The sequence below is a fragment of the Branchiostoma floridae genome, chromosome 9 (assembly GCF_000003815.2).
Source record: "Branchiostoma floridae strain S238N-H82 chromosome 9, Bfl_VNyyK, whole genome shotgun sequence".
Lineage (NCBI taxonomy): Eukaryota > Metazoa > Chordata > Leptocardii > Amphioxiformes > Branchiostomatidae > Branchiostoma > Branchiostoma floridae.
In genome coordinates, this window is record NC_049987.1 from 13,412,077 (window position 1) to 13,434,810 (window position 22,734).

The window sequence follows — 22,734 nt, forward strand, 5'->3', positions numbered from 1 at the left end:
GCAACACATACACCTACACATCTCGCTAAAATTGCCAAGTCAAGTGACAGCCAGGGGACTGGCTGGCTATTGCAACTCAGGATATCATGAAATCTCCATCGGCAAGAGCGCACTCATCCTCTAGAAAGAAAGTAGTACCATACCCACCAATGTATATAGCTGTGTATTATAATGAATAGTGAAAATGTTTTGTTTCACATTTCGTGCAAAATTTGCTTGTTCCCTGTGTTCAATCTTGACAAGGCTCTCAAAGGCAAAGCTAGTGCAGTTCACGAAGTACCCATTGCAAAGGTTTTCTTACCTGACCATTACGAAGAGGAAACACGGCGCGATGACGTTGACGTTGTAGAAGAGAGATCTCCTCCTGAGAAAGGCGTTGAACGTCACGCTGGGGTAGGGCTCGGGGCAGCAGGAGTACAGGAACACGTCACGCCGGGCCTGGACAGAAATAAAAATAATCAGCCCCACAATTAGAACAGTTCAGACATGGAAATCATTGCAAGCAAAAGTTGTGACAGCAAAGTCAGTGAATGGCTTCAAAACAAGGTTGGATTTGTGCTGGGGAAATAAGAAGTACTGTGAGTGACAGGAGGGTAAGTAACATCACGTCAACAAGGAATCTTCAAGCATCTTCAGGTATTTTTATCTTAGAATCATTAGATTCCTCTGGTGTAGGTGCAGTTCTGAACATGATAATTTATATAAAATTTAGATACAAAGTATGACAAGTTCAACAAGAAGTAAATAAAAATTGTAGAAATAATGATATGAATGTTTGCTCAACGATTATCACATCTATAGCCTAGGATGTCACAGTTTTATAGATCAACACTTACATTAAAGGTCACCAGTTCCCATTCTTCGTTGATTTTGTAGCTACCGATGTCTCCGGTGGCAGATCTGAAACAAACAAGATATGATGCATGATACTGCCCCTGCGGCCTCAAAATTATAAAGGCTAGGAGAACCCTACTTTTACCTACACTGTAGAATATACCTTCTGTGATATCCAAAGGTTAGACCACAGATAGAGCGCTGGATAGGAACAGAACTTCATTTGTCGGATTCCTTCTATTGATAGCATCATCGATACTTGCGCATGCATCCACAAGACAATGATACGCCACTGCGCGTAAGTACGAAGGCCCACAAAGACAATTCGTCGCAGACTTACTTGTTATATATGTCGACTCTGAGTCCGTCAAAGGACCAGGAGCCGAACTGCATACTGCACGTCTGCTCGTCGTACGGGAAATACGTCACGTCGATAGAGCAGGTGGACAGCATGGTCAGTGGGAACAGCCAGGCCACACTGCCGTCCGAGTAGATCGTGGCCTCCGAGTCTTCGAAATTACTGTCATACGGCAGCAGGCTACATGGACAAAACAAGCTTGAATGAAACATAGCTGTAACCATTATAGCATGATAGAAACAACATAGTACGAACTATGCTACTTTGGGCTTTGAATGATTCCGTTGCTTGCTGAATGACATGACAAGTGCTTACTTATTTAGGTAACTACGCAGTCATACAGGCACTACGCGCTGGCACTATTGACATGAAAATGCACATTATCAGACAGTATTGCACAGTCTTGGAATTATGATCAGCATTTGTTTACCGGTTTCTTTACTGAAATTGCAACAACACAATACATTGTGGTCCAACGGTTGTTGTGCACCACACATTACAGAAATAACACAACACCAAACCACAGTTTCATGGCATACGTTATTTAAGAAAAGCAAACTGAAGGTGTTTAGCTGAAAGTTGGGTCAGGTTTTTCCTCATTGAAACTGCATCATTAGTTACCTATTGTACACCAGTATGTCAGGACGCCATATCTTCTCACTACCGATCCTGATCGCAGTGGTGTCGCCCCAATCAGCCGGATTCCATGTCATCAGTTCATCCGTCCAGTACTGGTCAAGGGAGGAAAGACCATCACATTAGAACACCCCCCAACAAAACGACACATTAAATACATACATGTATCTATAGTCTAGGAACTGGGCTCCATTGTGACCAGGATAAAGTCCAAGGACCCCGAGTACAGGTACAGACAAAGGAAGATATAAAACATGGTAAAACTGCCTGACACCATCGTAATCTATGGGTTAGAATGTTAACGTTTGGTTGTTCAACAGAAGACTGAATGCAAGGGTTACTATAAGATGAATAATGCAGGTGGTTCTCGTACTTACCATTCGAATCCATAAGCTGGTAAGAAGCTGCTGATTTCTTGAATCCTTTTGGACGAGAGAAAGCGTGATTTGGACGACTAAACCATTATAACATTTGCTACTTCTGGCATGTACAAATAATACAATTTCCTAATATATGAATCCAAAATTAGGGACAAAATAGACATAATTTAGATACGCACAAATACTAGTATGTAACGTTGTCTGCCTTTTAATGCACAGTACCACAAGTTCAGATAAGACAACGTTGTACTAGACCCACTGGTTCAGTGCAATTAGTGCACACTGAATGATATTTACCACATTTCTCCCGAAATAGAACAGAATCTCTCACCACGGCTATGATCTGCGCCAGCGCGACGTCTATAGTGACGGAGACGGCGTGAGTGTGGTTCAGCACCGGCCGCGCCTCCGGCTGATGGTCCGCTGTCAGGTTAGCCAGCAACTGCGTCTCCCAGGAGTCAGCTGTGTGTCATATCATATCATATCATATCATATCATATCATATCATATCATATCATATCATATCATATCATATCATATCATATCATATCATATCATATCGTATCGTATCGTGTCGTGTCGTGTCGTGTCGTATCGTATCGTATCGTATCATATCATATCATATCATATATTATGTCATACTGCATCATATCTCGTACCATATCATGTCATATAATGTCATATCATATATCGTATCGTATCATATCATACCATATGTAATTTTGCATCATATCTCGTATCATGTCATATATTATATCATATCATGTCATTTCATGTCATATCATGTGTCATGTGTTGTCATATCTCGCATCATATCCTATCACGTCACCTCGCATTACACCCTATCATATGGCATCGTACCACGTCGTGCCATGTCATTTTGTATCTTATCTCATATCATGTCTCATATCATAGCATATCATATAACATAATATCTCATCATGCCTTTGCTTATAGCTTGTACCATACTTTAAAACCGTATTCGGAATGATGATCATGAAATGTTCTTGAATGTTCTGAAACACTACTGCGATTTTAACGTGTATGTCTGATGGTAAGATACAGTGCTAAATTCTACTGTGTAGAAAGGCACCATGATATGCTGTTTATACGGACAGCTATGACCCTCTAGTTAAACAATAGGCTCAAGGTACATGTATGACCAATTGTTTTCAGGTTTGAAGGTATGCTAACAGCGTACTATTCTATTTTAGAACATTATTTCTGCCCTAAGTTGACCCACTGCTCCAAACAAATGTGTCCAGTTCCCACCAGCTCCTGTTAGTTGTTTTTTCCCGATACCATTGTTTATTGTTTATTGTTTATTCAACGGATCTCCATTAGTGATTACAATTGAAATTGCATCTCTAATCTTCCTGGAGTCGTTACAAAAACACATTACATGATACAACATTAACACATTACTTATTTACACCTAACAACGCTTAAATCTAATCTAAATAAGTCTCAAGTAGCTGAGAGGTCAGAGGTCAGTGTCAAAATTCTATACATAATTTTATATACATAGATGTCAATGAATATCTTTACCACCATTTCTGTAGAGGTTTGTGTTGTGTCTGTGTTTTTAGTCTGTCTTTGATGTGTTGCTTGAACATGGATGGTGTAGATGCTTTAATGTATTGTGGGAATGAGTTGTAGGATTTAATACATCTATACAGGAAAGTTCTGGCTGCTGCGCAAGTTTTAGGTTTGGACAGTCTGAATCCCCCCCCTTGTGCTAGGCGTGTGTTGTGTCGGTGGGTGTTTTTGATTGTGTGTAGTCTCTTGTAGGTAGCTTCTGGTTTCTTAGCTGTAAGGAGTTTGTGGAACATAGTGAGGGTTCTGGTGTAGAGTCGTTCGTTTACCTTTGGCCAGTTCAGCCTTCTGTGTAGGTCATCAGTGTTGGAAGTGTACTTTGCATTAAGTACTAGCCTGGCAGCCTTATTTTGCAGGGTCTGTAGTTTATTTAAATTAGATTGAGAACCTGCAGACAGAAGACATGCACAATAATCCATGTGACTCAGAACAAGTGTTTGAGCAACAGTTTTTAACGTGTCTCTAGTGAAAAAGTCCTGAGATTTAGCCAGTGCTGCTAGTGCGCGTGCCATTTTAGATGTTACTTTGTCCAGATGTTGTGCCCAGGTTAACTGCTGGTCCATCAACATTCCTAGAAGCTTAGCCTGCTCAACCTGTTCTATCATTTTGTTGCGCATCGAAAGCTGTAAGGCTGGCTTAACCATAGGTTCTCTTTGCCCATTTGTGTTCCCAAAACTAGACCCTTGCATCAAAACCACTTTGTTTGGAGAGTAAACGCCATGGGAGGTGTGGTGTGAAATGTGAACCCTTCTCTTTCACTATAATGGTTGTCGTCGCTCACGAGCTAAGTTTTAGATTTCATAGCTACTACAATAAGACAAAATTCAGCCTTGGCCGTCTCGCTTGAGCTATGGGCTTGTGTACCGGCATGATGAGTGCCTACAATGCTTGTTACATACATAAATAAGGTTCTATCTACGAAGTACGTGTAGCTTCGATGCCATTAGTACAATAGATGAAAAAACCATGACAGATCACATCTTGATAGGGATTCATCTGGGTTATTTTACATCCCTAATTCGCATAAAAGTTGAGTATCTCTGTACGGAAGGACAATGCACTTTGAATATTGCTGAGAAATTTCGTATCTTAAACCTTATCGATCCTCTCCCACAACTATACTCCATTCTAAAGTTAACTTTACTACTTTCTTCATCACCTATCATATCAAAAGACACATGTGCACATTCTGATCTCTATGCTTTAAGGCTTAATTCTTCAACTAAGCAACAAAGCTGTGACACAGTTTCTCCTGTAAGAGTTTCAATCCAGCTGGTGAGAATCACCTTGACTAAATGAAAGCGTTCTTGACAAGTTATTTCCTCGGAATCGGATATGGATGCTGGCAGTCTAAGCGCTTATTTTCATTTCATTTATTTTTCAACTGAACATGTTCTCTGCGCAGAATAAGGGTTTCCACGCAAAATGATCGATGCGGTAATTTCGAAATCCTCAGCAAAGGACCTGGATCCGTTTCAACATCCAACCAAGTTACCCTTACTCTAAGCCATGTATAACATCTTTAGTTACATGTATCCTGTTCACCAACACTTACGCTGAACATACGCACAGGTTACAACATGTAACCTCCTTATGTACTTTGATCAGTCTAGGTGGCAACTGCATGTTACTTGAATATCACAGACGTATCCATATATCCCCTTTCCAAAACATTGCGCCTTTACCTTCTTGTATCCTTCTTCTCGTGCAATTCTTTACTATTCTGTTTATGAACAAGAATGAAGAAAGATCGGGAATACTACATGATGGTTCCTGTCTATGCATCTAGTAAGTAATACCTTTCTAATCAAGTCAACTCAAGAGGAACGGGGCTGTTTGATCTTAGCTTACTTCTACAAATAAGACATCAAGTATGTCCGTCTAAGATGTATACTAGCTGGAGACTATAGACAATTTCATATGTATGGAAACTTGACAAAAAGTATAAACGGAATATACTAAGGTCTGATCTCTACATTTTCAAATTTTGCATGAACCACAGTGTCTTCAGGTAACGTAAGGTTACATCAGACAGCGTGCTACCACATTTGGCACATACTTACAGAAAGTAATGTTGGGGTACGGACTTAAACAAAGTGTGTTAGGAACCGACAAAATCGGTTGTACGTTTTAACGTCAGTAGGCAGGACATCAAGTGATTTGGGAGAGTAGTTGAATACTTCATCCTACAACCACAAGCTATACTCTTCGTGACCAACAAGAGGAATTTGCATACATTGTCTAAACTTTTCTAGAATTGCATATTGATAGAGAAACCGACTTACCCTGCACATATGTGACTCCAAAGAGCAGACAGAGTAGATATACTGTACAGTTCGCCATGTCACCACTTACTGCAACTACTGTCTCACTATACTGTGTCTGCAAACACGCAACGTAACATGTAATCAATCCTCCATCCAGTGTCCCCTTCCTAGACGTATTGTACCATTGTTGTTTCAACGAACCCCCAACAGTTCTAAACCAATCACCGTGTAATGTGCCTGAACCTTGTTACAGTATATATTTATACTCCGGAGCTTGGCTGTAAAGCTATGTTTATGTGGTAGGTCGTATTTCCAACGAGAAGGGATTGGTGTGGTTTAGCAAATATTTAAGCTGGACAGGTTCCGAATATCGATCAATCATTCGCAAAATAGGCAACAGTGATGTAGCTTTGTTGTGGAGAAGTTTTCAACATTTTACACAAATGTCTCTACACTCGTGTAGAAATTAAGTTGATGTATAATCTGCATTACGAACAAAATATTATTTCATATCAGTAAGTTTAGGAGGTTTTTGCTAGTACGTGACCTCTGACATATGATATTATTCGAGTTGAAATGCCTTTTGCTACAGATTTCTGAATGACACTTAGGTACATCAATTTAGAAGTAAGATCAAAGCTAGGTTTTAGAATTATTCCTCAAAATAGAAGCTATAAGAGTCGAATTAAAAAGAATTTAACTACGTAGTACCCTATTAGCGAAGTGGTATATCGTTCGCATTACTAGAACGTCATAGCTAGTAGTGTGGCATCAAAGTCAACAAAGAGCATTGTTTCCCGCGATAAAAGTAAACCGATTGTGTTACTTGTACCAAGGATAGATTTCTCTACATGAAAGAGTTATTTTGACAAGTTTTTCTTCACCCTTTTCTTCATTTAGTTCGCTGTGCACAAGTGACTTGTAACTTGTCCCGAATCCACACCATAGAAACGTATTCGTTGAGGAACTCGCAACAAAAGAAAGGTCTAAAATATGCGGTTATCAGCACAATGGTTACTCTCCAAGCAGAGGTTAGGCTCCGGCTGTTTTTTTAACATTTTTAGTCGTTTTTATCGGGCTTTCCATTTTGTCTTTTTTTTGTTGTTGTTGTTGTGTCCGGCCGTTAGGTTTTGACACAGCAAGATATAATAAAAAAAATAGAAAGCCCGATAAAAACGACTAAAAAAACGTTAAAAAGCAACCGGAGCCTAACCTCTGCTTGGAGAGTAGTAAGCGGCTGTAATGTGCTGAAGTGATTAGGTTTATGGCGCTTTGAAAATTGCGACTGCCTGCAGAGGTTAGGTTTTGACACAGCAAGATATAATAAAAAAAAATAGAAAGCCCGATAAAAACGACTAAAAAACGTTAAAAAACAACCGGAGCCTAACCTCTGCTTGGAGAGTACACATTGGTCACTGGTAACACGCCATCTTGGATGTGTGCATGTGCGACTTGAAACAATGGAGTTGTTGCTCATTGTACAGACTAAGAAACCAGAACCTCAACCTCAATCACAGTGACCTCAACCCGTAGTGACCAGTCTCTCTTTGTTTGTTTGTTTGAACCTTTATTTATCCGTGAAAAGCTCAGATCGGCCTGCAGGCCGCTTTTCACTGAGGTCATGAGAGAGGCGGTAAGGGTCAGAAAAAAATATTACAAAGATACAGCTTAAAAACTGAATTACTGATAAGTCTCATACCATGTGCGACTCTCGAGCAATAAACCTTATTTATTTGTTCATTCATACAAGAGCACCTTTTCATGCAGTACATATAGTAGAAGTCAAAAGGACTGTGAGGGTGTGGAGTATATTTTCGTGTCAAAGTTCAAATTATATCTGATTTTAACCTGTTTTTTGACTATGAAAAACAATTACATATGATGATAAGATGGCTAGTGGTTATTCCATTACAAACATAAATGTATAGTATATGCATAAATAAGACACATATTACAAGGGTCATCTTGTAAAAGAAATACTTTTAATAGAAAAATTTAATCACAAACAAAGAAACAGATCACACAAAATCAGGATATCAAACAGAACCAATGCGCTGCAATTGATAAATGGCAATTGTCAAAATAACATTCACGCCAACATATCCTGAACAAAGCAAAATAAACATATCTTCAAATTTAAGACGTAGCGATATGACAGTTACATTTTTTTAAATATGTACATTAATGTAGTTATTATCAATATCACCTGGGTGTTTACTTGTCTAGTTTCTCACTCTTTTTGACTCAACCACTTATTTTCTAAGTTAACGGCATTAAACTTTTATAGCAGCATTTGTGTAATATAAAAAATATTTTCATATACATATACAGATTTATAGCCATTGAGAAAACTAGTGCTTATACCATCTTACTCCAACACATTCTTGATAACACAACACACTCTCGCATTGCTGGATATTTTAAGTATTTTAGAGAGCCAATCCACTTTTTGGGGGTATCCCAGTCATTTTCATTTTCTTATTTCGAATCCCTCTCTTTTCTATTCTACACTAAAATCTTCAATATAAAAGCATTTGATGTTGTTTGCAAATCTCCCTACAAGTAGAGCTTATCTAACACCGAGTGGTAATGATATCATATGAAGAAAACCTGATAACTAATACTTACAGTGACATCGACATTATTTCTTCTTTATAGCTGTACATTCTGCAAAAGCACCGCAACACAGACAAACTAATGGATAACGGCAAGATTCTCCGGCTTTTCTGGTGTTTAAAGATGGTATTGAAACATAATGGGCAAATCAACGATGCAAAAATTGGCAAGCGGTATTAAGGGCAAATGTTTGTGCTATGTACAATACGCATTCAACTCAATTATTCTATCAGACAATGATTATGGTAGCCAAAATGTTGTTCGTACGTCAGTTGACGAAGACCGCTTTGTCTATGTCATATCAATAGCACAAAAGCTGTTTTGAATATCTAGTCACGCAGTAGCGCAAGCGCAGTTGACAACGGTTTTATACAGTTGTTGTAATTCTAAGCGCAAACACCGAGCGTATAAAAAAAATAAACCGAATTTCTGGACGAATCCCGTGCCCGTTTCAGCGCAGGATTCCCGGAGGCAGGGAGGCGAACATGGCGGCGGTCATGACCACGAAGGCGACCAGGATGCCCACCATCAGCACCTTGTCCAGCTGCACCGCCAGCGTCTTCCACATGTCCCGCAGTTCCTCCTGCTCTTCGTTCTCGTCAGATGTCTTTCTTAGGGCCTAGCGTTGGGAGAGTTTGAGAAAATGAGCATAGGCATACATCGTACATTGTGATTGTCATTTACATCTTTTAGGCTAACGTCACATTCCCAAGCCGGGACCCGGCCGGGCTATTTGTGGAAAGGAAAAATAGAAATATACACGTAAGAATATACACAAATAGTTTCACGACTATTCTTTTTGCGTCTTGTGTAGTTTTGTGTCTTTTATATCAAACTTTTCGTTCTCGAAAGCTGCCCGGCCAGGCCCCGGTTTGGAAATGTGACGTAGACCTAAAACAGCTCAGTGCCATGTCATACTTCTAACGTAACATTGTCTAGTTAGGTTCACACTATGCCTAAGGTCGATTTTCCTGACAGCTCAAAGGAAGACAACAATGACAACAATTCAAGAAATATTTCTAGAAGGGATAAAACCATGTCCATGGAATTAATTTGCGTTACTGATATGTTGTAAACTATCGTGTTTGGTAAAGAAACCTTAACCGATGAAAACTTGTTAACGACATATTACCGACCTCGACGTTGCTGTCGATCTTCTCCATGTGAGTGGTGACCGTCAGCCCCATCCCGGAGTTGTTGTTTCCGTTGTGGCCGAACCGAGACACTTTGGCGTTCAGCTCTCCACTCATCTCCGCTTCCTTCTGTAAGATTATAATGTTTTCATACAGATTATTATCAGTATCACACTTTTACTACATATCACATTTCACTTTCATGATCAGACTGGTGCTAGATACATTTTCTAGTTACAGTGACGGCAATCTTTCAAATTTTCTTCAACGGAACATTCACGATTTAGGAAATAGCAAATTCTACCGAGAAATTCAGGCTGTTTTAGTCAAGTAAGTTAATACCTCCTTGTCGTCCATGGATACCACTTCGAGGCCCTCATTTGCGATGACGGTCGGTTCGACCTTCTTCTTCTTCCTGTTCTTCATGAGTTGCCATGGTTTGTACCTGCAAAAAAACGACGTAAGTTCACCGTGTTCATTCTGCACATTATTGCTTTCGTAACCTGTCTTAATCTTTCTACAGTTTTCAACTATTTCATTTGTCAATCTTTTAAAGTTATTAAAACCTAGGACCTTTTTCACTGCAGGTATGGACATTTATTTATCCAGCGTTCATCTCCATCTCCTCTCTTTCTCTCTCCCCCTCTCTTTCTTTCTCTCCCCCCCTCTCTCATGTCATCCTTATCCTAGACACATCATTTAATGTTAACGCATGACTTCTTAGAACCACCGAATCTAAACCTTTAGAACTTACCCGTCCACCAAGAGGACACTCCTGAGCCATGTTGGCGGCGGCTTCAGGTTCAGCTCGTGAAAGTGGAAGTAGATTCCGAAGGCCGAGAGCGACACAGACACTCCCACCAGAATAATGGTGCCTCCGAAAAACTGAGCTGAAAGTGAAGTGTTATCAAGAAAACTTTTAATCACAGACATGTTGTGAAGATGCGAAATAATTTACGAAATGAAAACGCCAAATAACTTTGAAGCAGTGATGTTAGAAGGGCCACAAGCCCAGAAGAGGAACATACCTTCCAGGCTTCTTTGACCCATTGCTGATGTCATACTTCCAGTCTGGATGTGCGACATGGGCCTTGGGTCATTTCAACTAGATCAGGATTAGAGGACTGATCGAAAGCTTGTTGGCAAGCGCTTTATTTTGTGTACGGATATAAAGTTTAGAATTGTAACATGATAGTTTACCTATGTATGGCACGGATGTTGACGTCGCCGGTAACGTTTGTGACACGATCTGCATGAAGACGACCAGTGACAGCAACATAGTCACACCCAGGGACAGCTTCTCACCGCACTCAGCCGGCACCCAGAACCCGAACAAGCTGGAATAAACAATTTCATAAGATCATCCATAATTTTGCCATCCAAGTTTTCTAACTTTGAAAACGAGAAAATCGGTATGAAGATTTGCTCACTGAATTCAGATGACCGTGGTAATAGTTGTCATTCACGTCAACAATATGGCGGCCATTCGCCGCTTCGTAATTTTCAACACATGGTCGCGAAAGTCTTGTCTGCGCCCGCTAAAAGGGGGCACAGACAAAATCTTTTCTTCATGGCTACAATGTATCTCTCCTTTCTTATGGAAGACATCGCTTGTTACCTGACAAACACGATGAGAATGCAGGGCGCCACGACGTTGTAGTTGTAGTAGAGTGTCTTCCGCCGGATGAAAATGGACATGGTCACCACGGGGTACGGTTCGGGGCAGCACCCGTAGAAGAACTCCTCACGTCGCACCTGAAGTACGAGATAACAATATAGTTAACTATTTCATTGAAATTGTCAGGTAGCACGGGATGTAAGTACTACTAACTGTATGTCACAGTATGTCTCTGTCTCTGTGAGTATGTGGCCATATGTGTGTCTGTATGTGCGTATATGCATATGTGTGTATCTGTGTTTTCACTGTATGCAATGTATGTATGTGTATACGTAAGTATGTATGTATGTATGTATTTTGTCCGCCAGGACGAAACAAACAAGAAGAATGTCTGTATATGTTTATATATGTATGTATGTATGTATTATGTATGTTATGTATGTATATACGTCATGTTACTCACCGTATAACTCCCCAGTTCCCACTCCTCGTTCTCCAGGTAGTTGCCGGAGTCAGGCGCAGCTGACCTGGTGAACAATTAACAGTGGTTATAATCAGTAAATAGAACATGTGAATATATAACTCATTTAGCAATGGGCAAACCTTTAGTGAACTTATATTCTGCATATAATTGAGAGGAAAATAAATACCTGTTGTGGACGTCCACTTTGAAGCCATCGAACGACCATGATCCGAACTGCATCTCGCAGGTCTGCTCGTCGTACGGGAAGTAGGTGACGTCTATGGCGCAGGTGAAGGTGAGGATGACCGGGTACAGCCAGGACAGGCTGCCGCTGGAGTAGATCGTCGCCTCCGAGTCCGCAAAGGCGTCCGAGTAGGCTCCCAGGCTACGGTACAACAAGGAGTCAACATCATTCTTTAGACATCATTATCCATAGATTTGACTACATCTTACTGATGCTTTTATATATGTTCATATGCTTGTTTGTTTGCTCATTTATTTTACCAGGGGTAACATATCGCCTTATCTTGGCGCTTTTTAATGAAAAATTAACATTAGCGCATATACCAGTCAATACAAATCATAGCAACTTGGGAATAACCAATACATAGTATTATACATGTATTACGATGTAAGTAAAGCAAAAATGTAATATTGATATAACATGACTGAAAACATGAGATGTGTATGTTCGTATTCGCGACTTTGAATGGAAAATGATACTGCATCTTTACCGTATCTATGTTCATGGATGTATGCTTTCTCACCACATACAAAAATATTTTGAGTGTTTTGAATCTCCAAAGCCATACTTTAACTTTCTACTACTATCTACGTAAGGGTTGTGTAGTAGACAGGTACTGCAGATATCTTGGGGTACTAGGTTAATTTTATTTTTTTCGTTGCCTGAATGCAGAGGCCGAGTACGAGGCTTTGTAACGAATAATGGACGCTCTAACTTACATCGTCTCTTCAGTTCAAAATGTGTCTTCGGTTTCCCGACTAAAATAACCAAAGTCGATCCCATCTTTTACAATAGCCATATAACAGATAGAACAGATAGACTTCAGGAGTATTCAACACTTGCAGTTAAGCGTGCTAAGCGTGATACCCAGGGTATTGTTGGGGAGAACAACTCCTTGCAGATCAGGTCGCGCCATGGATGAATAGGGAGTAATGCATTACGCATGTTGACCCAGTTAGGATATGGCTGGCAATATGCCATACTCAGAGTACTCTTATGCATGGATGTCATTATATCGTCATAGTGTATAGCGTCAATCTATGATTTTGAGTTCCATTTTCAGCAAAACAGGATTACTTTACATTGTGCACTCAGGTGGGATTAGCAAATACATAATGTGGACAGTTCTCAGAGGTTTAGTTTACCTTCTAGATTGTCCACGGCATACCCTAATCATCATGCATAAAAAATGGACCATCTTGGGCACTCGTTGTAACTCGTTGTAAGAGAATTGTTGTAACTTCGATTGGCCAGTTGTGTCCTTTTATCTTTTAAACTATTAAAGGCACGCTTGCAAGCGTCTTGTTGACAAAGGAGAACGCATGTCTGGATTAAAGCTAGCATCTTCAGGTCTATCCATTCCAACTTTGTGTAAGGAACTTCTACACCTACGACGTATCATCATTGACACGTAGCCTTGGCCAGTTGTCTTCTTTTGAATCATAAATTATCGCAAGCTTGCAAGTGTCTCATTAACAAAGGAGAACGCATGTCCACTAGCATCTTCAGGGCTATTCCGACTTTGTGTAAGGAACTACCGTTATATACTAGTACATTATGCGTAGTCCAGTGGTAAGCGTCCCTGCCTCTGGAACTAGAGGATGTGAGTTCGATTCCGACTGTGTCGCTCACCCGACATGCACGCTACCTTAAAGTGTTGTAGTCCTGTGAAAATTAAGCTATTGTCCACTATTCATTGCGCTTGTGGAAAAGAACTAGAGAAATTTCACCGGTAAAACAAGACTGTTAATACTGTTAGTACATGTCCTCTCCGTCACGACCAGTGAAAGAATTCAGAGAGATAAAACTGGATCGAGATCCCTTTCTTTTCCTTTCCTTATTATCAGTACCACGTACCTGTTGTAGACCACGATGTCCGGGCGCCAGATCTTCTCACTGCTGACCCTGATGGCGTTCACGCCGCCGAAGTCAGACTCGTTCCACGCCATCGTCTCATCAGTCCAGTACTGCAGAAATAGAGATCGCAATCAAATCATCCTGTACCTGTATTTTGACGCCATCCTTAAAATAATTAAGGTATGAGAACATGAACTGGATCGGAGAACTCAACATATACTTTGTTTGACAATGAAAAGTGGTCTGCAGGCCGATTTGAGCTTTTATGAATAGACAAAGGTTCAAACAACAAAACAAAAGTTATACAGGAGATAAAAATCAGATCTAAGTCTTCATCCTTGATATGGCAACCCAGCTCTGAGAGGCCACACAATATACAAAGTCTCGTATATGAAAATTATAAAGTTGTATATAAGACACTATAGCGAAGTACAGTTCACAAAACAAAGTTGCAAATCTTTATACTTTGAAGAAAAAGAAAATAAACTTACCGACCGGTACCATAGATTCACCGTGATCTGTTGGTTCTTTGAATCCTGAAAATATAACAATTCAACAAAATTACAACCATTACGACCAACAAAAACAAATCAACAAGCTATACTACGTAGCTAAGAAATATTCTAAATCCAGATGACAACCATTGTGTCGACTTGAGGCTATAGAAGACTCCGATGTCCGCGCCACTGTGATGATCATTGACAATGGCACATTTCAACAAAATTAAAATCATTGGGGGCAACAAAAACACAACAACAAGTTGTACTACGTTACAAAAGAATCTAAAAACTCCGATGACAACCATGGCAACGACTTAAAACTAAAGAAGATTCTGAAGTCCGTACCACTGAGATGATCTGTGCCAGCGCGGCGTCTATCTTGACGGTGACGGGATGGGAGCTGTTCAGCACCGGTCTCGGCTCCGAGTCGTGGTTAGTCAGAAGGTGTTCTAGCAACTGGGCCTCGTACGATGAACCTGGAAATATAGAAGAGTCGTAAATGGAACTTAAAGCTATTTTGGGATCTTTCATGTCCTATTCTAAAAGACGTGAGAGCTCTAAAAACTAGAAAGAAACTCCGTGAGCAAAGTGTGCTCGTCTAAGTTATTCATGTACGATGGAAACAAGCAAATGAGGAAAGACAGCTTTGTTTGGTTTTCTTTCATAATTAACACGGAAAGGTATAGGACACTATACAGTGATGATATCAGCATCACCACTGAAAAATGAAAATGAAAACTGACACTGACGAACACAAGTGCAATAGCGAATAAATATTTTGGTTGGACAAAGCTAATACAAAGTCATGGCATATTATGCAACGGAAGGATTTAAGCGTAGGCAGTTTCAGTCCAGTGTGAAGTATTTAATATCAACTTTTGAATATAAGGATTGGTCAAAAGCAATATTGTCCTTGTTAGATTATTGGGATAAGAAAGGTGAATCACTCAGTAGCAGGTTCATACTAGCTTCTTCATGTGAATTTGTCAAGTCCCGTATAGAGCCTACTAGGTTCGGTAAACTGCCTAGGCGGTTCATTCTTTGCTTATTGCAGTTACGGCAGTATGGTATTAAATACACAACGTTTGCGCTTGTTAACTGTGTAATGTTTCTATCAAACAGTGAATAATCTACATCATATCTGTCCTTGAACCTTCTGATTATCCTGATATTACTATAACCATAGCGTGACGTGGTATGGTGATTAGTTATCTCGATTCCGGCTAAGACGGCCACAGCTGCAAATAAATGCAAAACCAATCCTCTTTACTGCAACTGGCTTTCTTAACTGTCATAAAGTATTGAGATGTGAGAACAGTGATAAACAACCGACCCTAAGGTCTTCAACAAGCAGTTTCCCAGAAACATCAAGCCCTAGACATGTTGTCTCACCTTTTATGATGTAACGTGAATCATTACCCTATAAATTAGAGTTATGTGTGAATATCACTTTGAGCTACAAGTACACGTTGTTATAAAGAGCCCTCGTCTTTGTCTTTCCCTATTAAACAGACCATGTCGATTCTTTAGATCAGAATGTTCCCTTCTTGTTTACTCATAACAATATGACGTTTGTACCGTAAAACGTTTAATCCGACAGAAGGATTACATAAAGCACTGACCATCAGTTTTTTTAACTTTTCGCTATATTTGAAGAGCAGGAAAGCTTTTAAATTGTATCTAAACGATTCCTAACTATTGGCTGATCACCAAACTTGTTCTTTTTTCCACTTGAGGAAGTTCTGCGTTACTTCACAGACGAAACGTCAACAAATAAACATACATTGTTGGCACTGTCTGTATCTGGAGTTTCCAGAGCTAACTATCACATTGCAGGGCTCGGGTGACAACGTAAACTCAACTTTACTAAACTGTGTGAACCCTGGTAGTTCTGTATTTGGACAATATGACGTGCAAAAACGAATCTTCAGTTCTAAATCTTAGTGAAGTAAACCATGTGAGAACGAAAAACGAGATGTCCACATGACATAGATAGTTCTGCTTACGTTTGATTTGGGTCTGTAAACAGTTACGATTGTAAAGATCCCAGGCTACATTTTTAAACTCACTCATTCCTCACACATGTGCCTTAATCCTTGATCTTAGAAAGTTGTAAAGATGTTGTTTGCGATCTTAACCTACTTTTTAGACCACAGACGCTAGTGTGTAACATAAAAGCAAAGAGATGCTGGCTTAAAAAGGAGACAAAGAAGTACGTAAACCTTGTCGTCACGTTCTTACCTCTCACAGCTGACGCCGTGGACACACACAGCGCTAACAGAACCAACCCCACGGCCGTATGCTTCTCCATGCCGCTTGTCGGAGAGTTGGACCACGCTACCAGCACTATCAACCCTTGTCCGGTACTGTCCGCTCACAGGATGTGTCGCGATGTGGCTCAATCTGACCAGAAATCTCCGCCACACACAAGCATGACCACCTACACTGGCATCGGCTTCCAAAGGGTCATCTATCAAATGCGTTGGACTCGCCAGGGTGTGGTGGAGTCAGTTTCAACCCACAAACTAGTCTTTTGTCAGGCGCCTCTCTGTCGTGGTGAAACAAAACATTGAAGACCAACTGTGTTTGTGTGGTTATGCAGAGTCGGACACCGATACGCCAGCGTAATTAACTACCGATATGCCCACTTTTGTAGGCCTTGCGTCATCCGAGAAAAACCGATCAGATCGTGTTCGGTCCGATATTTGCCGAAGTGCTGACCTCTGATTGTGGCCCAAGAAATGGAATGACGAAGCTGTTCGCACTCATGTTTATTTGTTTATGTTTGGTTATTTCATTTTGGACACCAGTTCTAACACAAACATGCTAAATACGTGTGCCCAACGTTGTGAAAGAAAACAAGGCAGCCGGAGAGTTTGACAGGGAGTTCTGACAAAGCTACCCTTAGCTAGGTCTTACTCAACCGTTGTATAGGATTCTAATGTTAGCAACAAATTCATTCATGTTGACAGAAAATTTCTTCCACAATGTGTGCTCTTAAAACCACTGCTATCTGTTGTGTTTTCTAAAGATGACAGCAAGCTTTGAATGTCTTTTGTTAGTCAAGTCTATTTACAAGAGGATTAGCGTGAATACAATACTAGGGAGAAGACACCGCACAAAGCTGACACTAGTAATATGGAGAGGACAATGGTAACAAGAAACACTTTAGTCCCAGGTGTGTGACGATAGAAATACTGATAAGAATATCTGTCATAAAAAGACTTTTATAAAATAATATTCTACAGACATAACATTATAAGAATAAAAATTATCATCATTTAGACAGCCTAAAGGTGCACTCTCACTGCACTTGCGTCACTGTCAAGCTTGCGTCACTGTGGGGTTCGTTTACTGCGTCACTGTTTTGTTATTTTCTCCGATTTTTTGAAAATAATTTAGATATTGCGTAATACGTAAAAGCATTACTTAGAAGACGACAAAATACACAGAAAGTAAGAAAATTCGCCTGAAATTCGTTGAGCATCTTTCGAACCCCGAAGTGACGCAAGCTTGACGCAAGTGCAGTGAGAGTGCACTTAAAGGCCTACCAGAGGCATGTGGATGTGATAATTCACCAACGTGATAGAAATTCTTTTTCTCTCGAAATTCTTCTAGATTACGTTCACGAGAAGAGGCATTAAAGGGTCTGTATTTGTAACACATACCATAAAAAAACTGTAGTTGATAGAAAATTATTGTACTCCCGTATTTACTCTTCTGTATTATGTAACCCACACACGACACGCCCCCTTTGTGCAGCCGTCGGAACGGCAGAAGCCGGCTGTATATCTGTTACAGCACACAGGTCCTTCAGGGGCAGTAACCCGTGACTGGGTGAGGTGTTCTTTCCAGTGGGGCAAGTAGGATTACTCTGACAATTATGTAACAGCCGTGAAAGGATTTGCATGCAGACTCATTCGTCCGAAGCGCGAAAAGTCTTTTTTACTGACTGACTGACTGACTGACTGACTGACTGACTGACTGACTGTCTGACTGACTGACTGACTGACTGACTGTCTGACTGATTGTTTGACTAACTGCCTGCCTCCCTGCCTGATAGATTGACTGACTGTTTGGCTGCCTGACTGACTGTCTGACTTTCTGACAGTTTGACTGACAGACTGTCTGACTTTCTGACAGTTTGACTGACTGTTTGACTGACTGTCTGACTGACTGTCTGACTGAATCTCACCCACTCACTCACTCACTCACTCACTCACTCACTCACTCACTCACTCACTCACTCACTCACTCACTCACTCACTCACTCACTCACTCACTCACTCACTCACTCACTCACTCACTCACTCACTCACTCACTCACTCACTCACTCTCACTCACTCTCATTCACTCACTCACTCAAAGGAAAGGAAGAAAGAAAGAAAGATATAGCGAAAGAAAGAGAGAGAGAGAGAGAAAGAGAGAGAGAGAGAGAGAGAGAGAGAGAGAGAGAGAGAGAGAGAGAGAGAGAGAGAGAGAGAGAGAGAGAGAGAGAGGAAGAAATAATTTTTTTGTAAGGCCAGCAACACAGGGGGCTTTTCCTAGAAGCCCGGCTTTTACCATGTCGTGACCTGTCATCATGAAAAATTATCGGAGGAAGAAAGCGGAGAAAATCCTCCGTAAGAGTTTTACAAATGACGCAAGGGCGTCAATACCTGCATGGCATGAACTGGACCGTGACTTAGACGATCATGTGACTGATATTGAGCGCACGGGTATCCAATCATCAATCAAGGTGATACAAAACTGTCCCACAAGGGCCCTGGACACATGACCACCGTGTACCGTCAACTAAACCACCTTAACCCAGCCTGTTGCCCTTTGTTTTGGCTGTTGCTGTTTGTTTAATCATATTAGTTACTTTCTATTCAGACTGCGTGGGGGCCGACCTTATTGTGTTATTGTAAGTAGGAGAGAATGGGTGATAGGTTCATTAGTACAGATTAGGGACCGTGCCAGGTTCTTTCTGCTGACGTCAGGAGCCGATGGTCTGTAATGTATACATGTATTACCAAGTAAAAGTCAAATTCTGTACGAAATTTCCTGACCACTCTCTCACAAACATCCTTCACCACATGATATAACGTTATATAATACAAAAGCACATCTAGTGTCGAGAATAAAACGTAAACGAAATAGTCACGTCTTCTACCGCGAATCAAGAGTTTATTTAGCCGAGTCGTGTTTAACTATGGTACGTTACAATCATTGTAAGGGACAAAGCTTTGCCACTTAATGAACGACACATGCATTATGTGTTAGAATCCGTAAATTTCAAATAAAGTGCAACCTATAGGCATTATTCACTAATGAGTAGATTTTTTGGATCATCTTTTTAGAGTCCTTGATACAAGCACTACCAAGATAGCATTGCATTGAATCAACGACTTCGTTCATGTTGGATCTTTGAAATAGGAATATTTCTCATAGAAGCCTTCACATGATCAGAAACCGCATGATCAAGCAGATAAGCAGCCATTTGCATGCTGTAACGTTACTTGAACACTGCCACGGTCGAACGTCAGAAGAGACATCTGGCGGATATTTTCATTACTGTATAGATCCATTTGGCGGTCCAACTGCAGCTTTGCTACCAGTTGCTAGGGAGTAAATACAATATGTCCAGATCTCTGTAGACACTAGTGAACATTGAACGAGAGATTCTGCCAATTGTGACAATGCAGTGCAATACATATATGGCCAAATCGGCCGCGGCACATTTCAATGCGGTGTTGTTGTTTCCAAGTTGAAATTTCATTCTTGATCATTCTCTTGAAAAGTGTCCCTGTGCAGATGCATAACTGATTGTTGAGTAAATATCTATATATTTTCCTCATTGGTAACAGTTGCATGTGCTTCGCTTGCGTTTCCCTTTCGCAAATATGTGCGATCTCAAATTATGGAACAGCAGGTGCACACACAACCACCTGTTGAATGTTCGAGTGGGGTAAGGAGCGCTCCCGGTGCCAGCCATATGGGGAGGACAGGCCGGGGAGAGTAGGCCGGGGAGAGGGGGCCAGACTGTACCATTGTATCTGTAGGGGAGAAAGTACAGCATTATTGCAATCACTTCTATGTCCTCTCAAACGCATTTCTGGCTAGCTATGGCCCGTTTTGGAAGCTAGAATATGACATTTCTTGGATTACCACATACTTATGCTATGGCAAAGTCGGGACTCTTAGTTAAACAAAAAACAACAAAATTATATAAACCTCTAACAGCGACACCTACCGGAGTGAGTGTCCTTTCTTACTGCCTTGCAAAATCCTACATTTTTTACCGAACTAAAAGCCTCATCGACATTAAACTAAACATAGAAGTTTGTCAAAACTCATTTCAAGTGTACTAAAATGTCAACGCGTCGTACTTCAAGTGACAAATTTAACAGACAGCAAGGCGTAATAACGTCAGAGTGCCATAAAGTTGACATATGCGGTCATATGGAAGCCAGAGCGGGTTTCAACCATTTTAATCGCATTAATAGCTTCATCGACAATAAACTAAACATACAACTTCAACCAAACTCTTTTCAATTACACCGGTGTGTCTACGCTACGTAGTCAAAGTGACAAATTTAACAGACATCAATGCGTAATGACGTCAGGGTACAATAAAGTTGACATATGCGGTCAGAAGGACGTCAGGCCGGGTTTTCCATGCTATTGACCTAATTGAAAATTCATATACAATACACTAAACATACAACTTCAACCAACCCCCTTCTGTTTACACCGGAGTGTCTCCGCTACGTATTACTAGTCTCAAATTTAACAGACATCGAGGCGTAATGACGTCAGAGTGCCATAAAATTGACATATGCGGTCAAAAGAAAGTCAGGGCGGGTTTTCCACTGTTTTGACCTAATTCAAAAAGTCATAGACAATAAACTAAACATAGAACTTCGACCAAACTCTTTTGAAGTACACCGGCGTGTCTACGCCACGTACTCAAGGTGACAAATTTAACAGACATCAATGCGTAATGACGTCGGGGTAGCATAAAGTTGACAAGGAAATCATGGCGGGTTTTCCACTGTTCTGACCTAATTCAAAAAGTCATAGAGTGATAGACAATAAACTAAACATAAAACTTCGACCAAACTCTTTTTCATTACACCGGTGTGTCTACGCCACGTACTCAAAGTGACAAATTTAACAGACATTAATGCGTAATGACGTCAGGGTACCATAAAGTTGACAAGGAAATCAGGGCGGGTTTTCCACTGTTTTGACCTAATTGAAAGGGTCATTGACAATAAAGTAAACATACAACTTCGACCAAACTCTTTCCATTTACACCGGTGTGTTGACGCTACGTACTCAAAGTGACAAATTTAACAGACATCAATGCGTAATGACGTCAGGGTACCATAAAGTTGACAAGGAAATCATGGCCGGTTTTCCACTGTTTTGACCTAATTGAAAGGGTCATTGACAATAAAGTAAACATACAACTTCGACCAAACTCTTTCCATTTACACCGGTGTGTTGACGCTACGTACTCAAAGTGACAAATGTAACAGAAATCAATGCGTAATGACGTCAGGGTACCATAAAGTTGACAAGGAAATCATGGCGGGTTTTCCACTGTTTTGACCTAATTGAAAGGGTCATTGACAATAAAGCAAACATACAACTTGGACCAAACTCTTTTAGATTACACCAGTGTGTCTACGCCACGTACTCAAAGTGACAAATTTAACAGACATCAATGCGTAATGACGTCAGGGTACCATAAAGTTGACATATGCGCTCAGAAGGAGGTCATGGCGGGGTTTCCATCGTTTTGACCTAATTGAAAGGGTCATTGACAATAAAGTAAACATACAACTTCGACCAAACTCTTTCTATTTACACCGGGGTGTCTACGCTACGTACTGAAAGTGACATATTTAACAGACATCAATACGTAATGACGTCAGGGTATCATAAAGTTGACATATGCGCTCAGAAGGAAGTCAGGGCGGCTTTTCCACTGTTTTGACCTAGTTCATAAAGCCATAGACAATAAACTAAACATACAACTTCGACCAAACTCTTTTTCATAACACCGGTGTGTCTACGCCACGTACTCAAAGTGACAAATTTAACAGACATTAATGCGTAATGACGTCAGGGTATCATAAAGTTGACATATGCGTCAGAAGGGTCAGCGTTCCACTGTTTTGACTAGTTCATAAAGCCATAGACAATTAACTAAACATACAACTTCCGGCCACTCTTTTTCA

At 40.6% G+C, this 22,734-nt stretch overlaps 2 protein-coding genes across 2 annotated transcripts; both read right to left on the bottom strand.

The window, feature by feature from the left end:
* Positions 1-297: 297 nt before the first annotated feature.
* Positions 298-6,194, bottom strand: LOC118422172 (acetylcholine receptor subunit alpha-type acr-16-like). Its single transcript, XM_035829689.1, has 7 exons — positions 6,090-6,194; positions 2,540-2,670; positions 2,206-2,250; positions 1,814-1,923; positions 1,175-1,372; positions 837-900; positions 298-438 (listed from the first exon to the last, which is right to left on the bottom strand). Exons 1-7 carry the CDS (start codon positions 6,145-6,147, stop codon positions 298-300), a joined length of 747 nt encoding a protein of 248 aa, XP_035685582.1. The 5' UTR covers positions 6,148-6,194.
* Positions 6,195-8,031: 1,837 nt separating this feature from the next.
* Positions 8,032-16,990, bottom strand: LOC118423494 (neuronal acetylcholine receptor subunit alpha-7-like). The gene is made up of 12 exons (XM_035831664.1): positions 16,744-16,990; positions 14,848-14,978; positions 14,494-14,538; positions 14,003-14,112; positions 12,089-12,286; positions 11,902-11,965; positions 11,439-11,575; positions 11,021-11,157; positions 10,575-10,710; positions 10,163-10,265; positions 9,824-9,949; positions 8,032-9,306 (listed from the first exon to the last, which is right to left on the bottom strand). The coding sequence occupies exons 1-12, from the start codon at positions 16,811-16,813 to the stop codon at positions 9,139-9,141; spliced, it is 1,425 nt and encodes a 474-aa protein (XP_035687557.1). The 5' UTR covers positions 16,814-16,990; the 3' UTR covers positions 8,032-9,138.
* Positions 16,991-22,734: the final 5,744 nt, after the last annotated feature.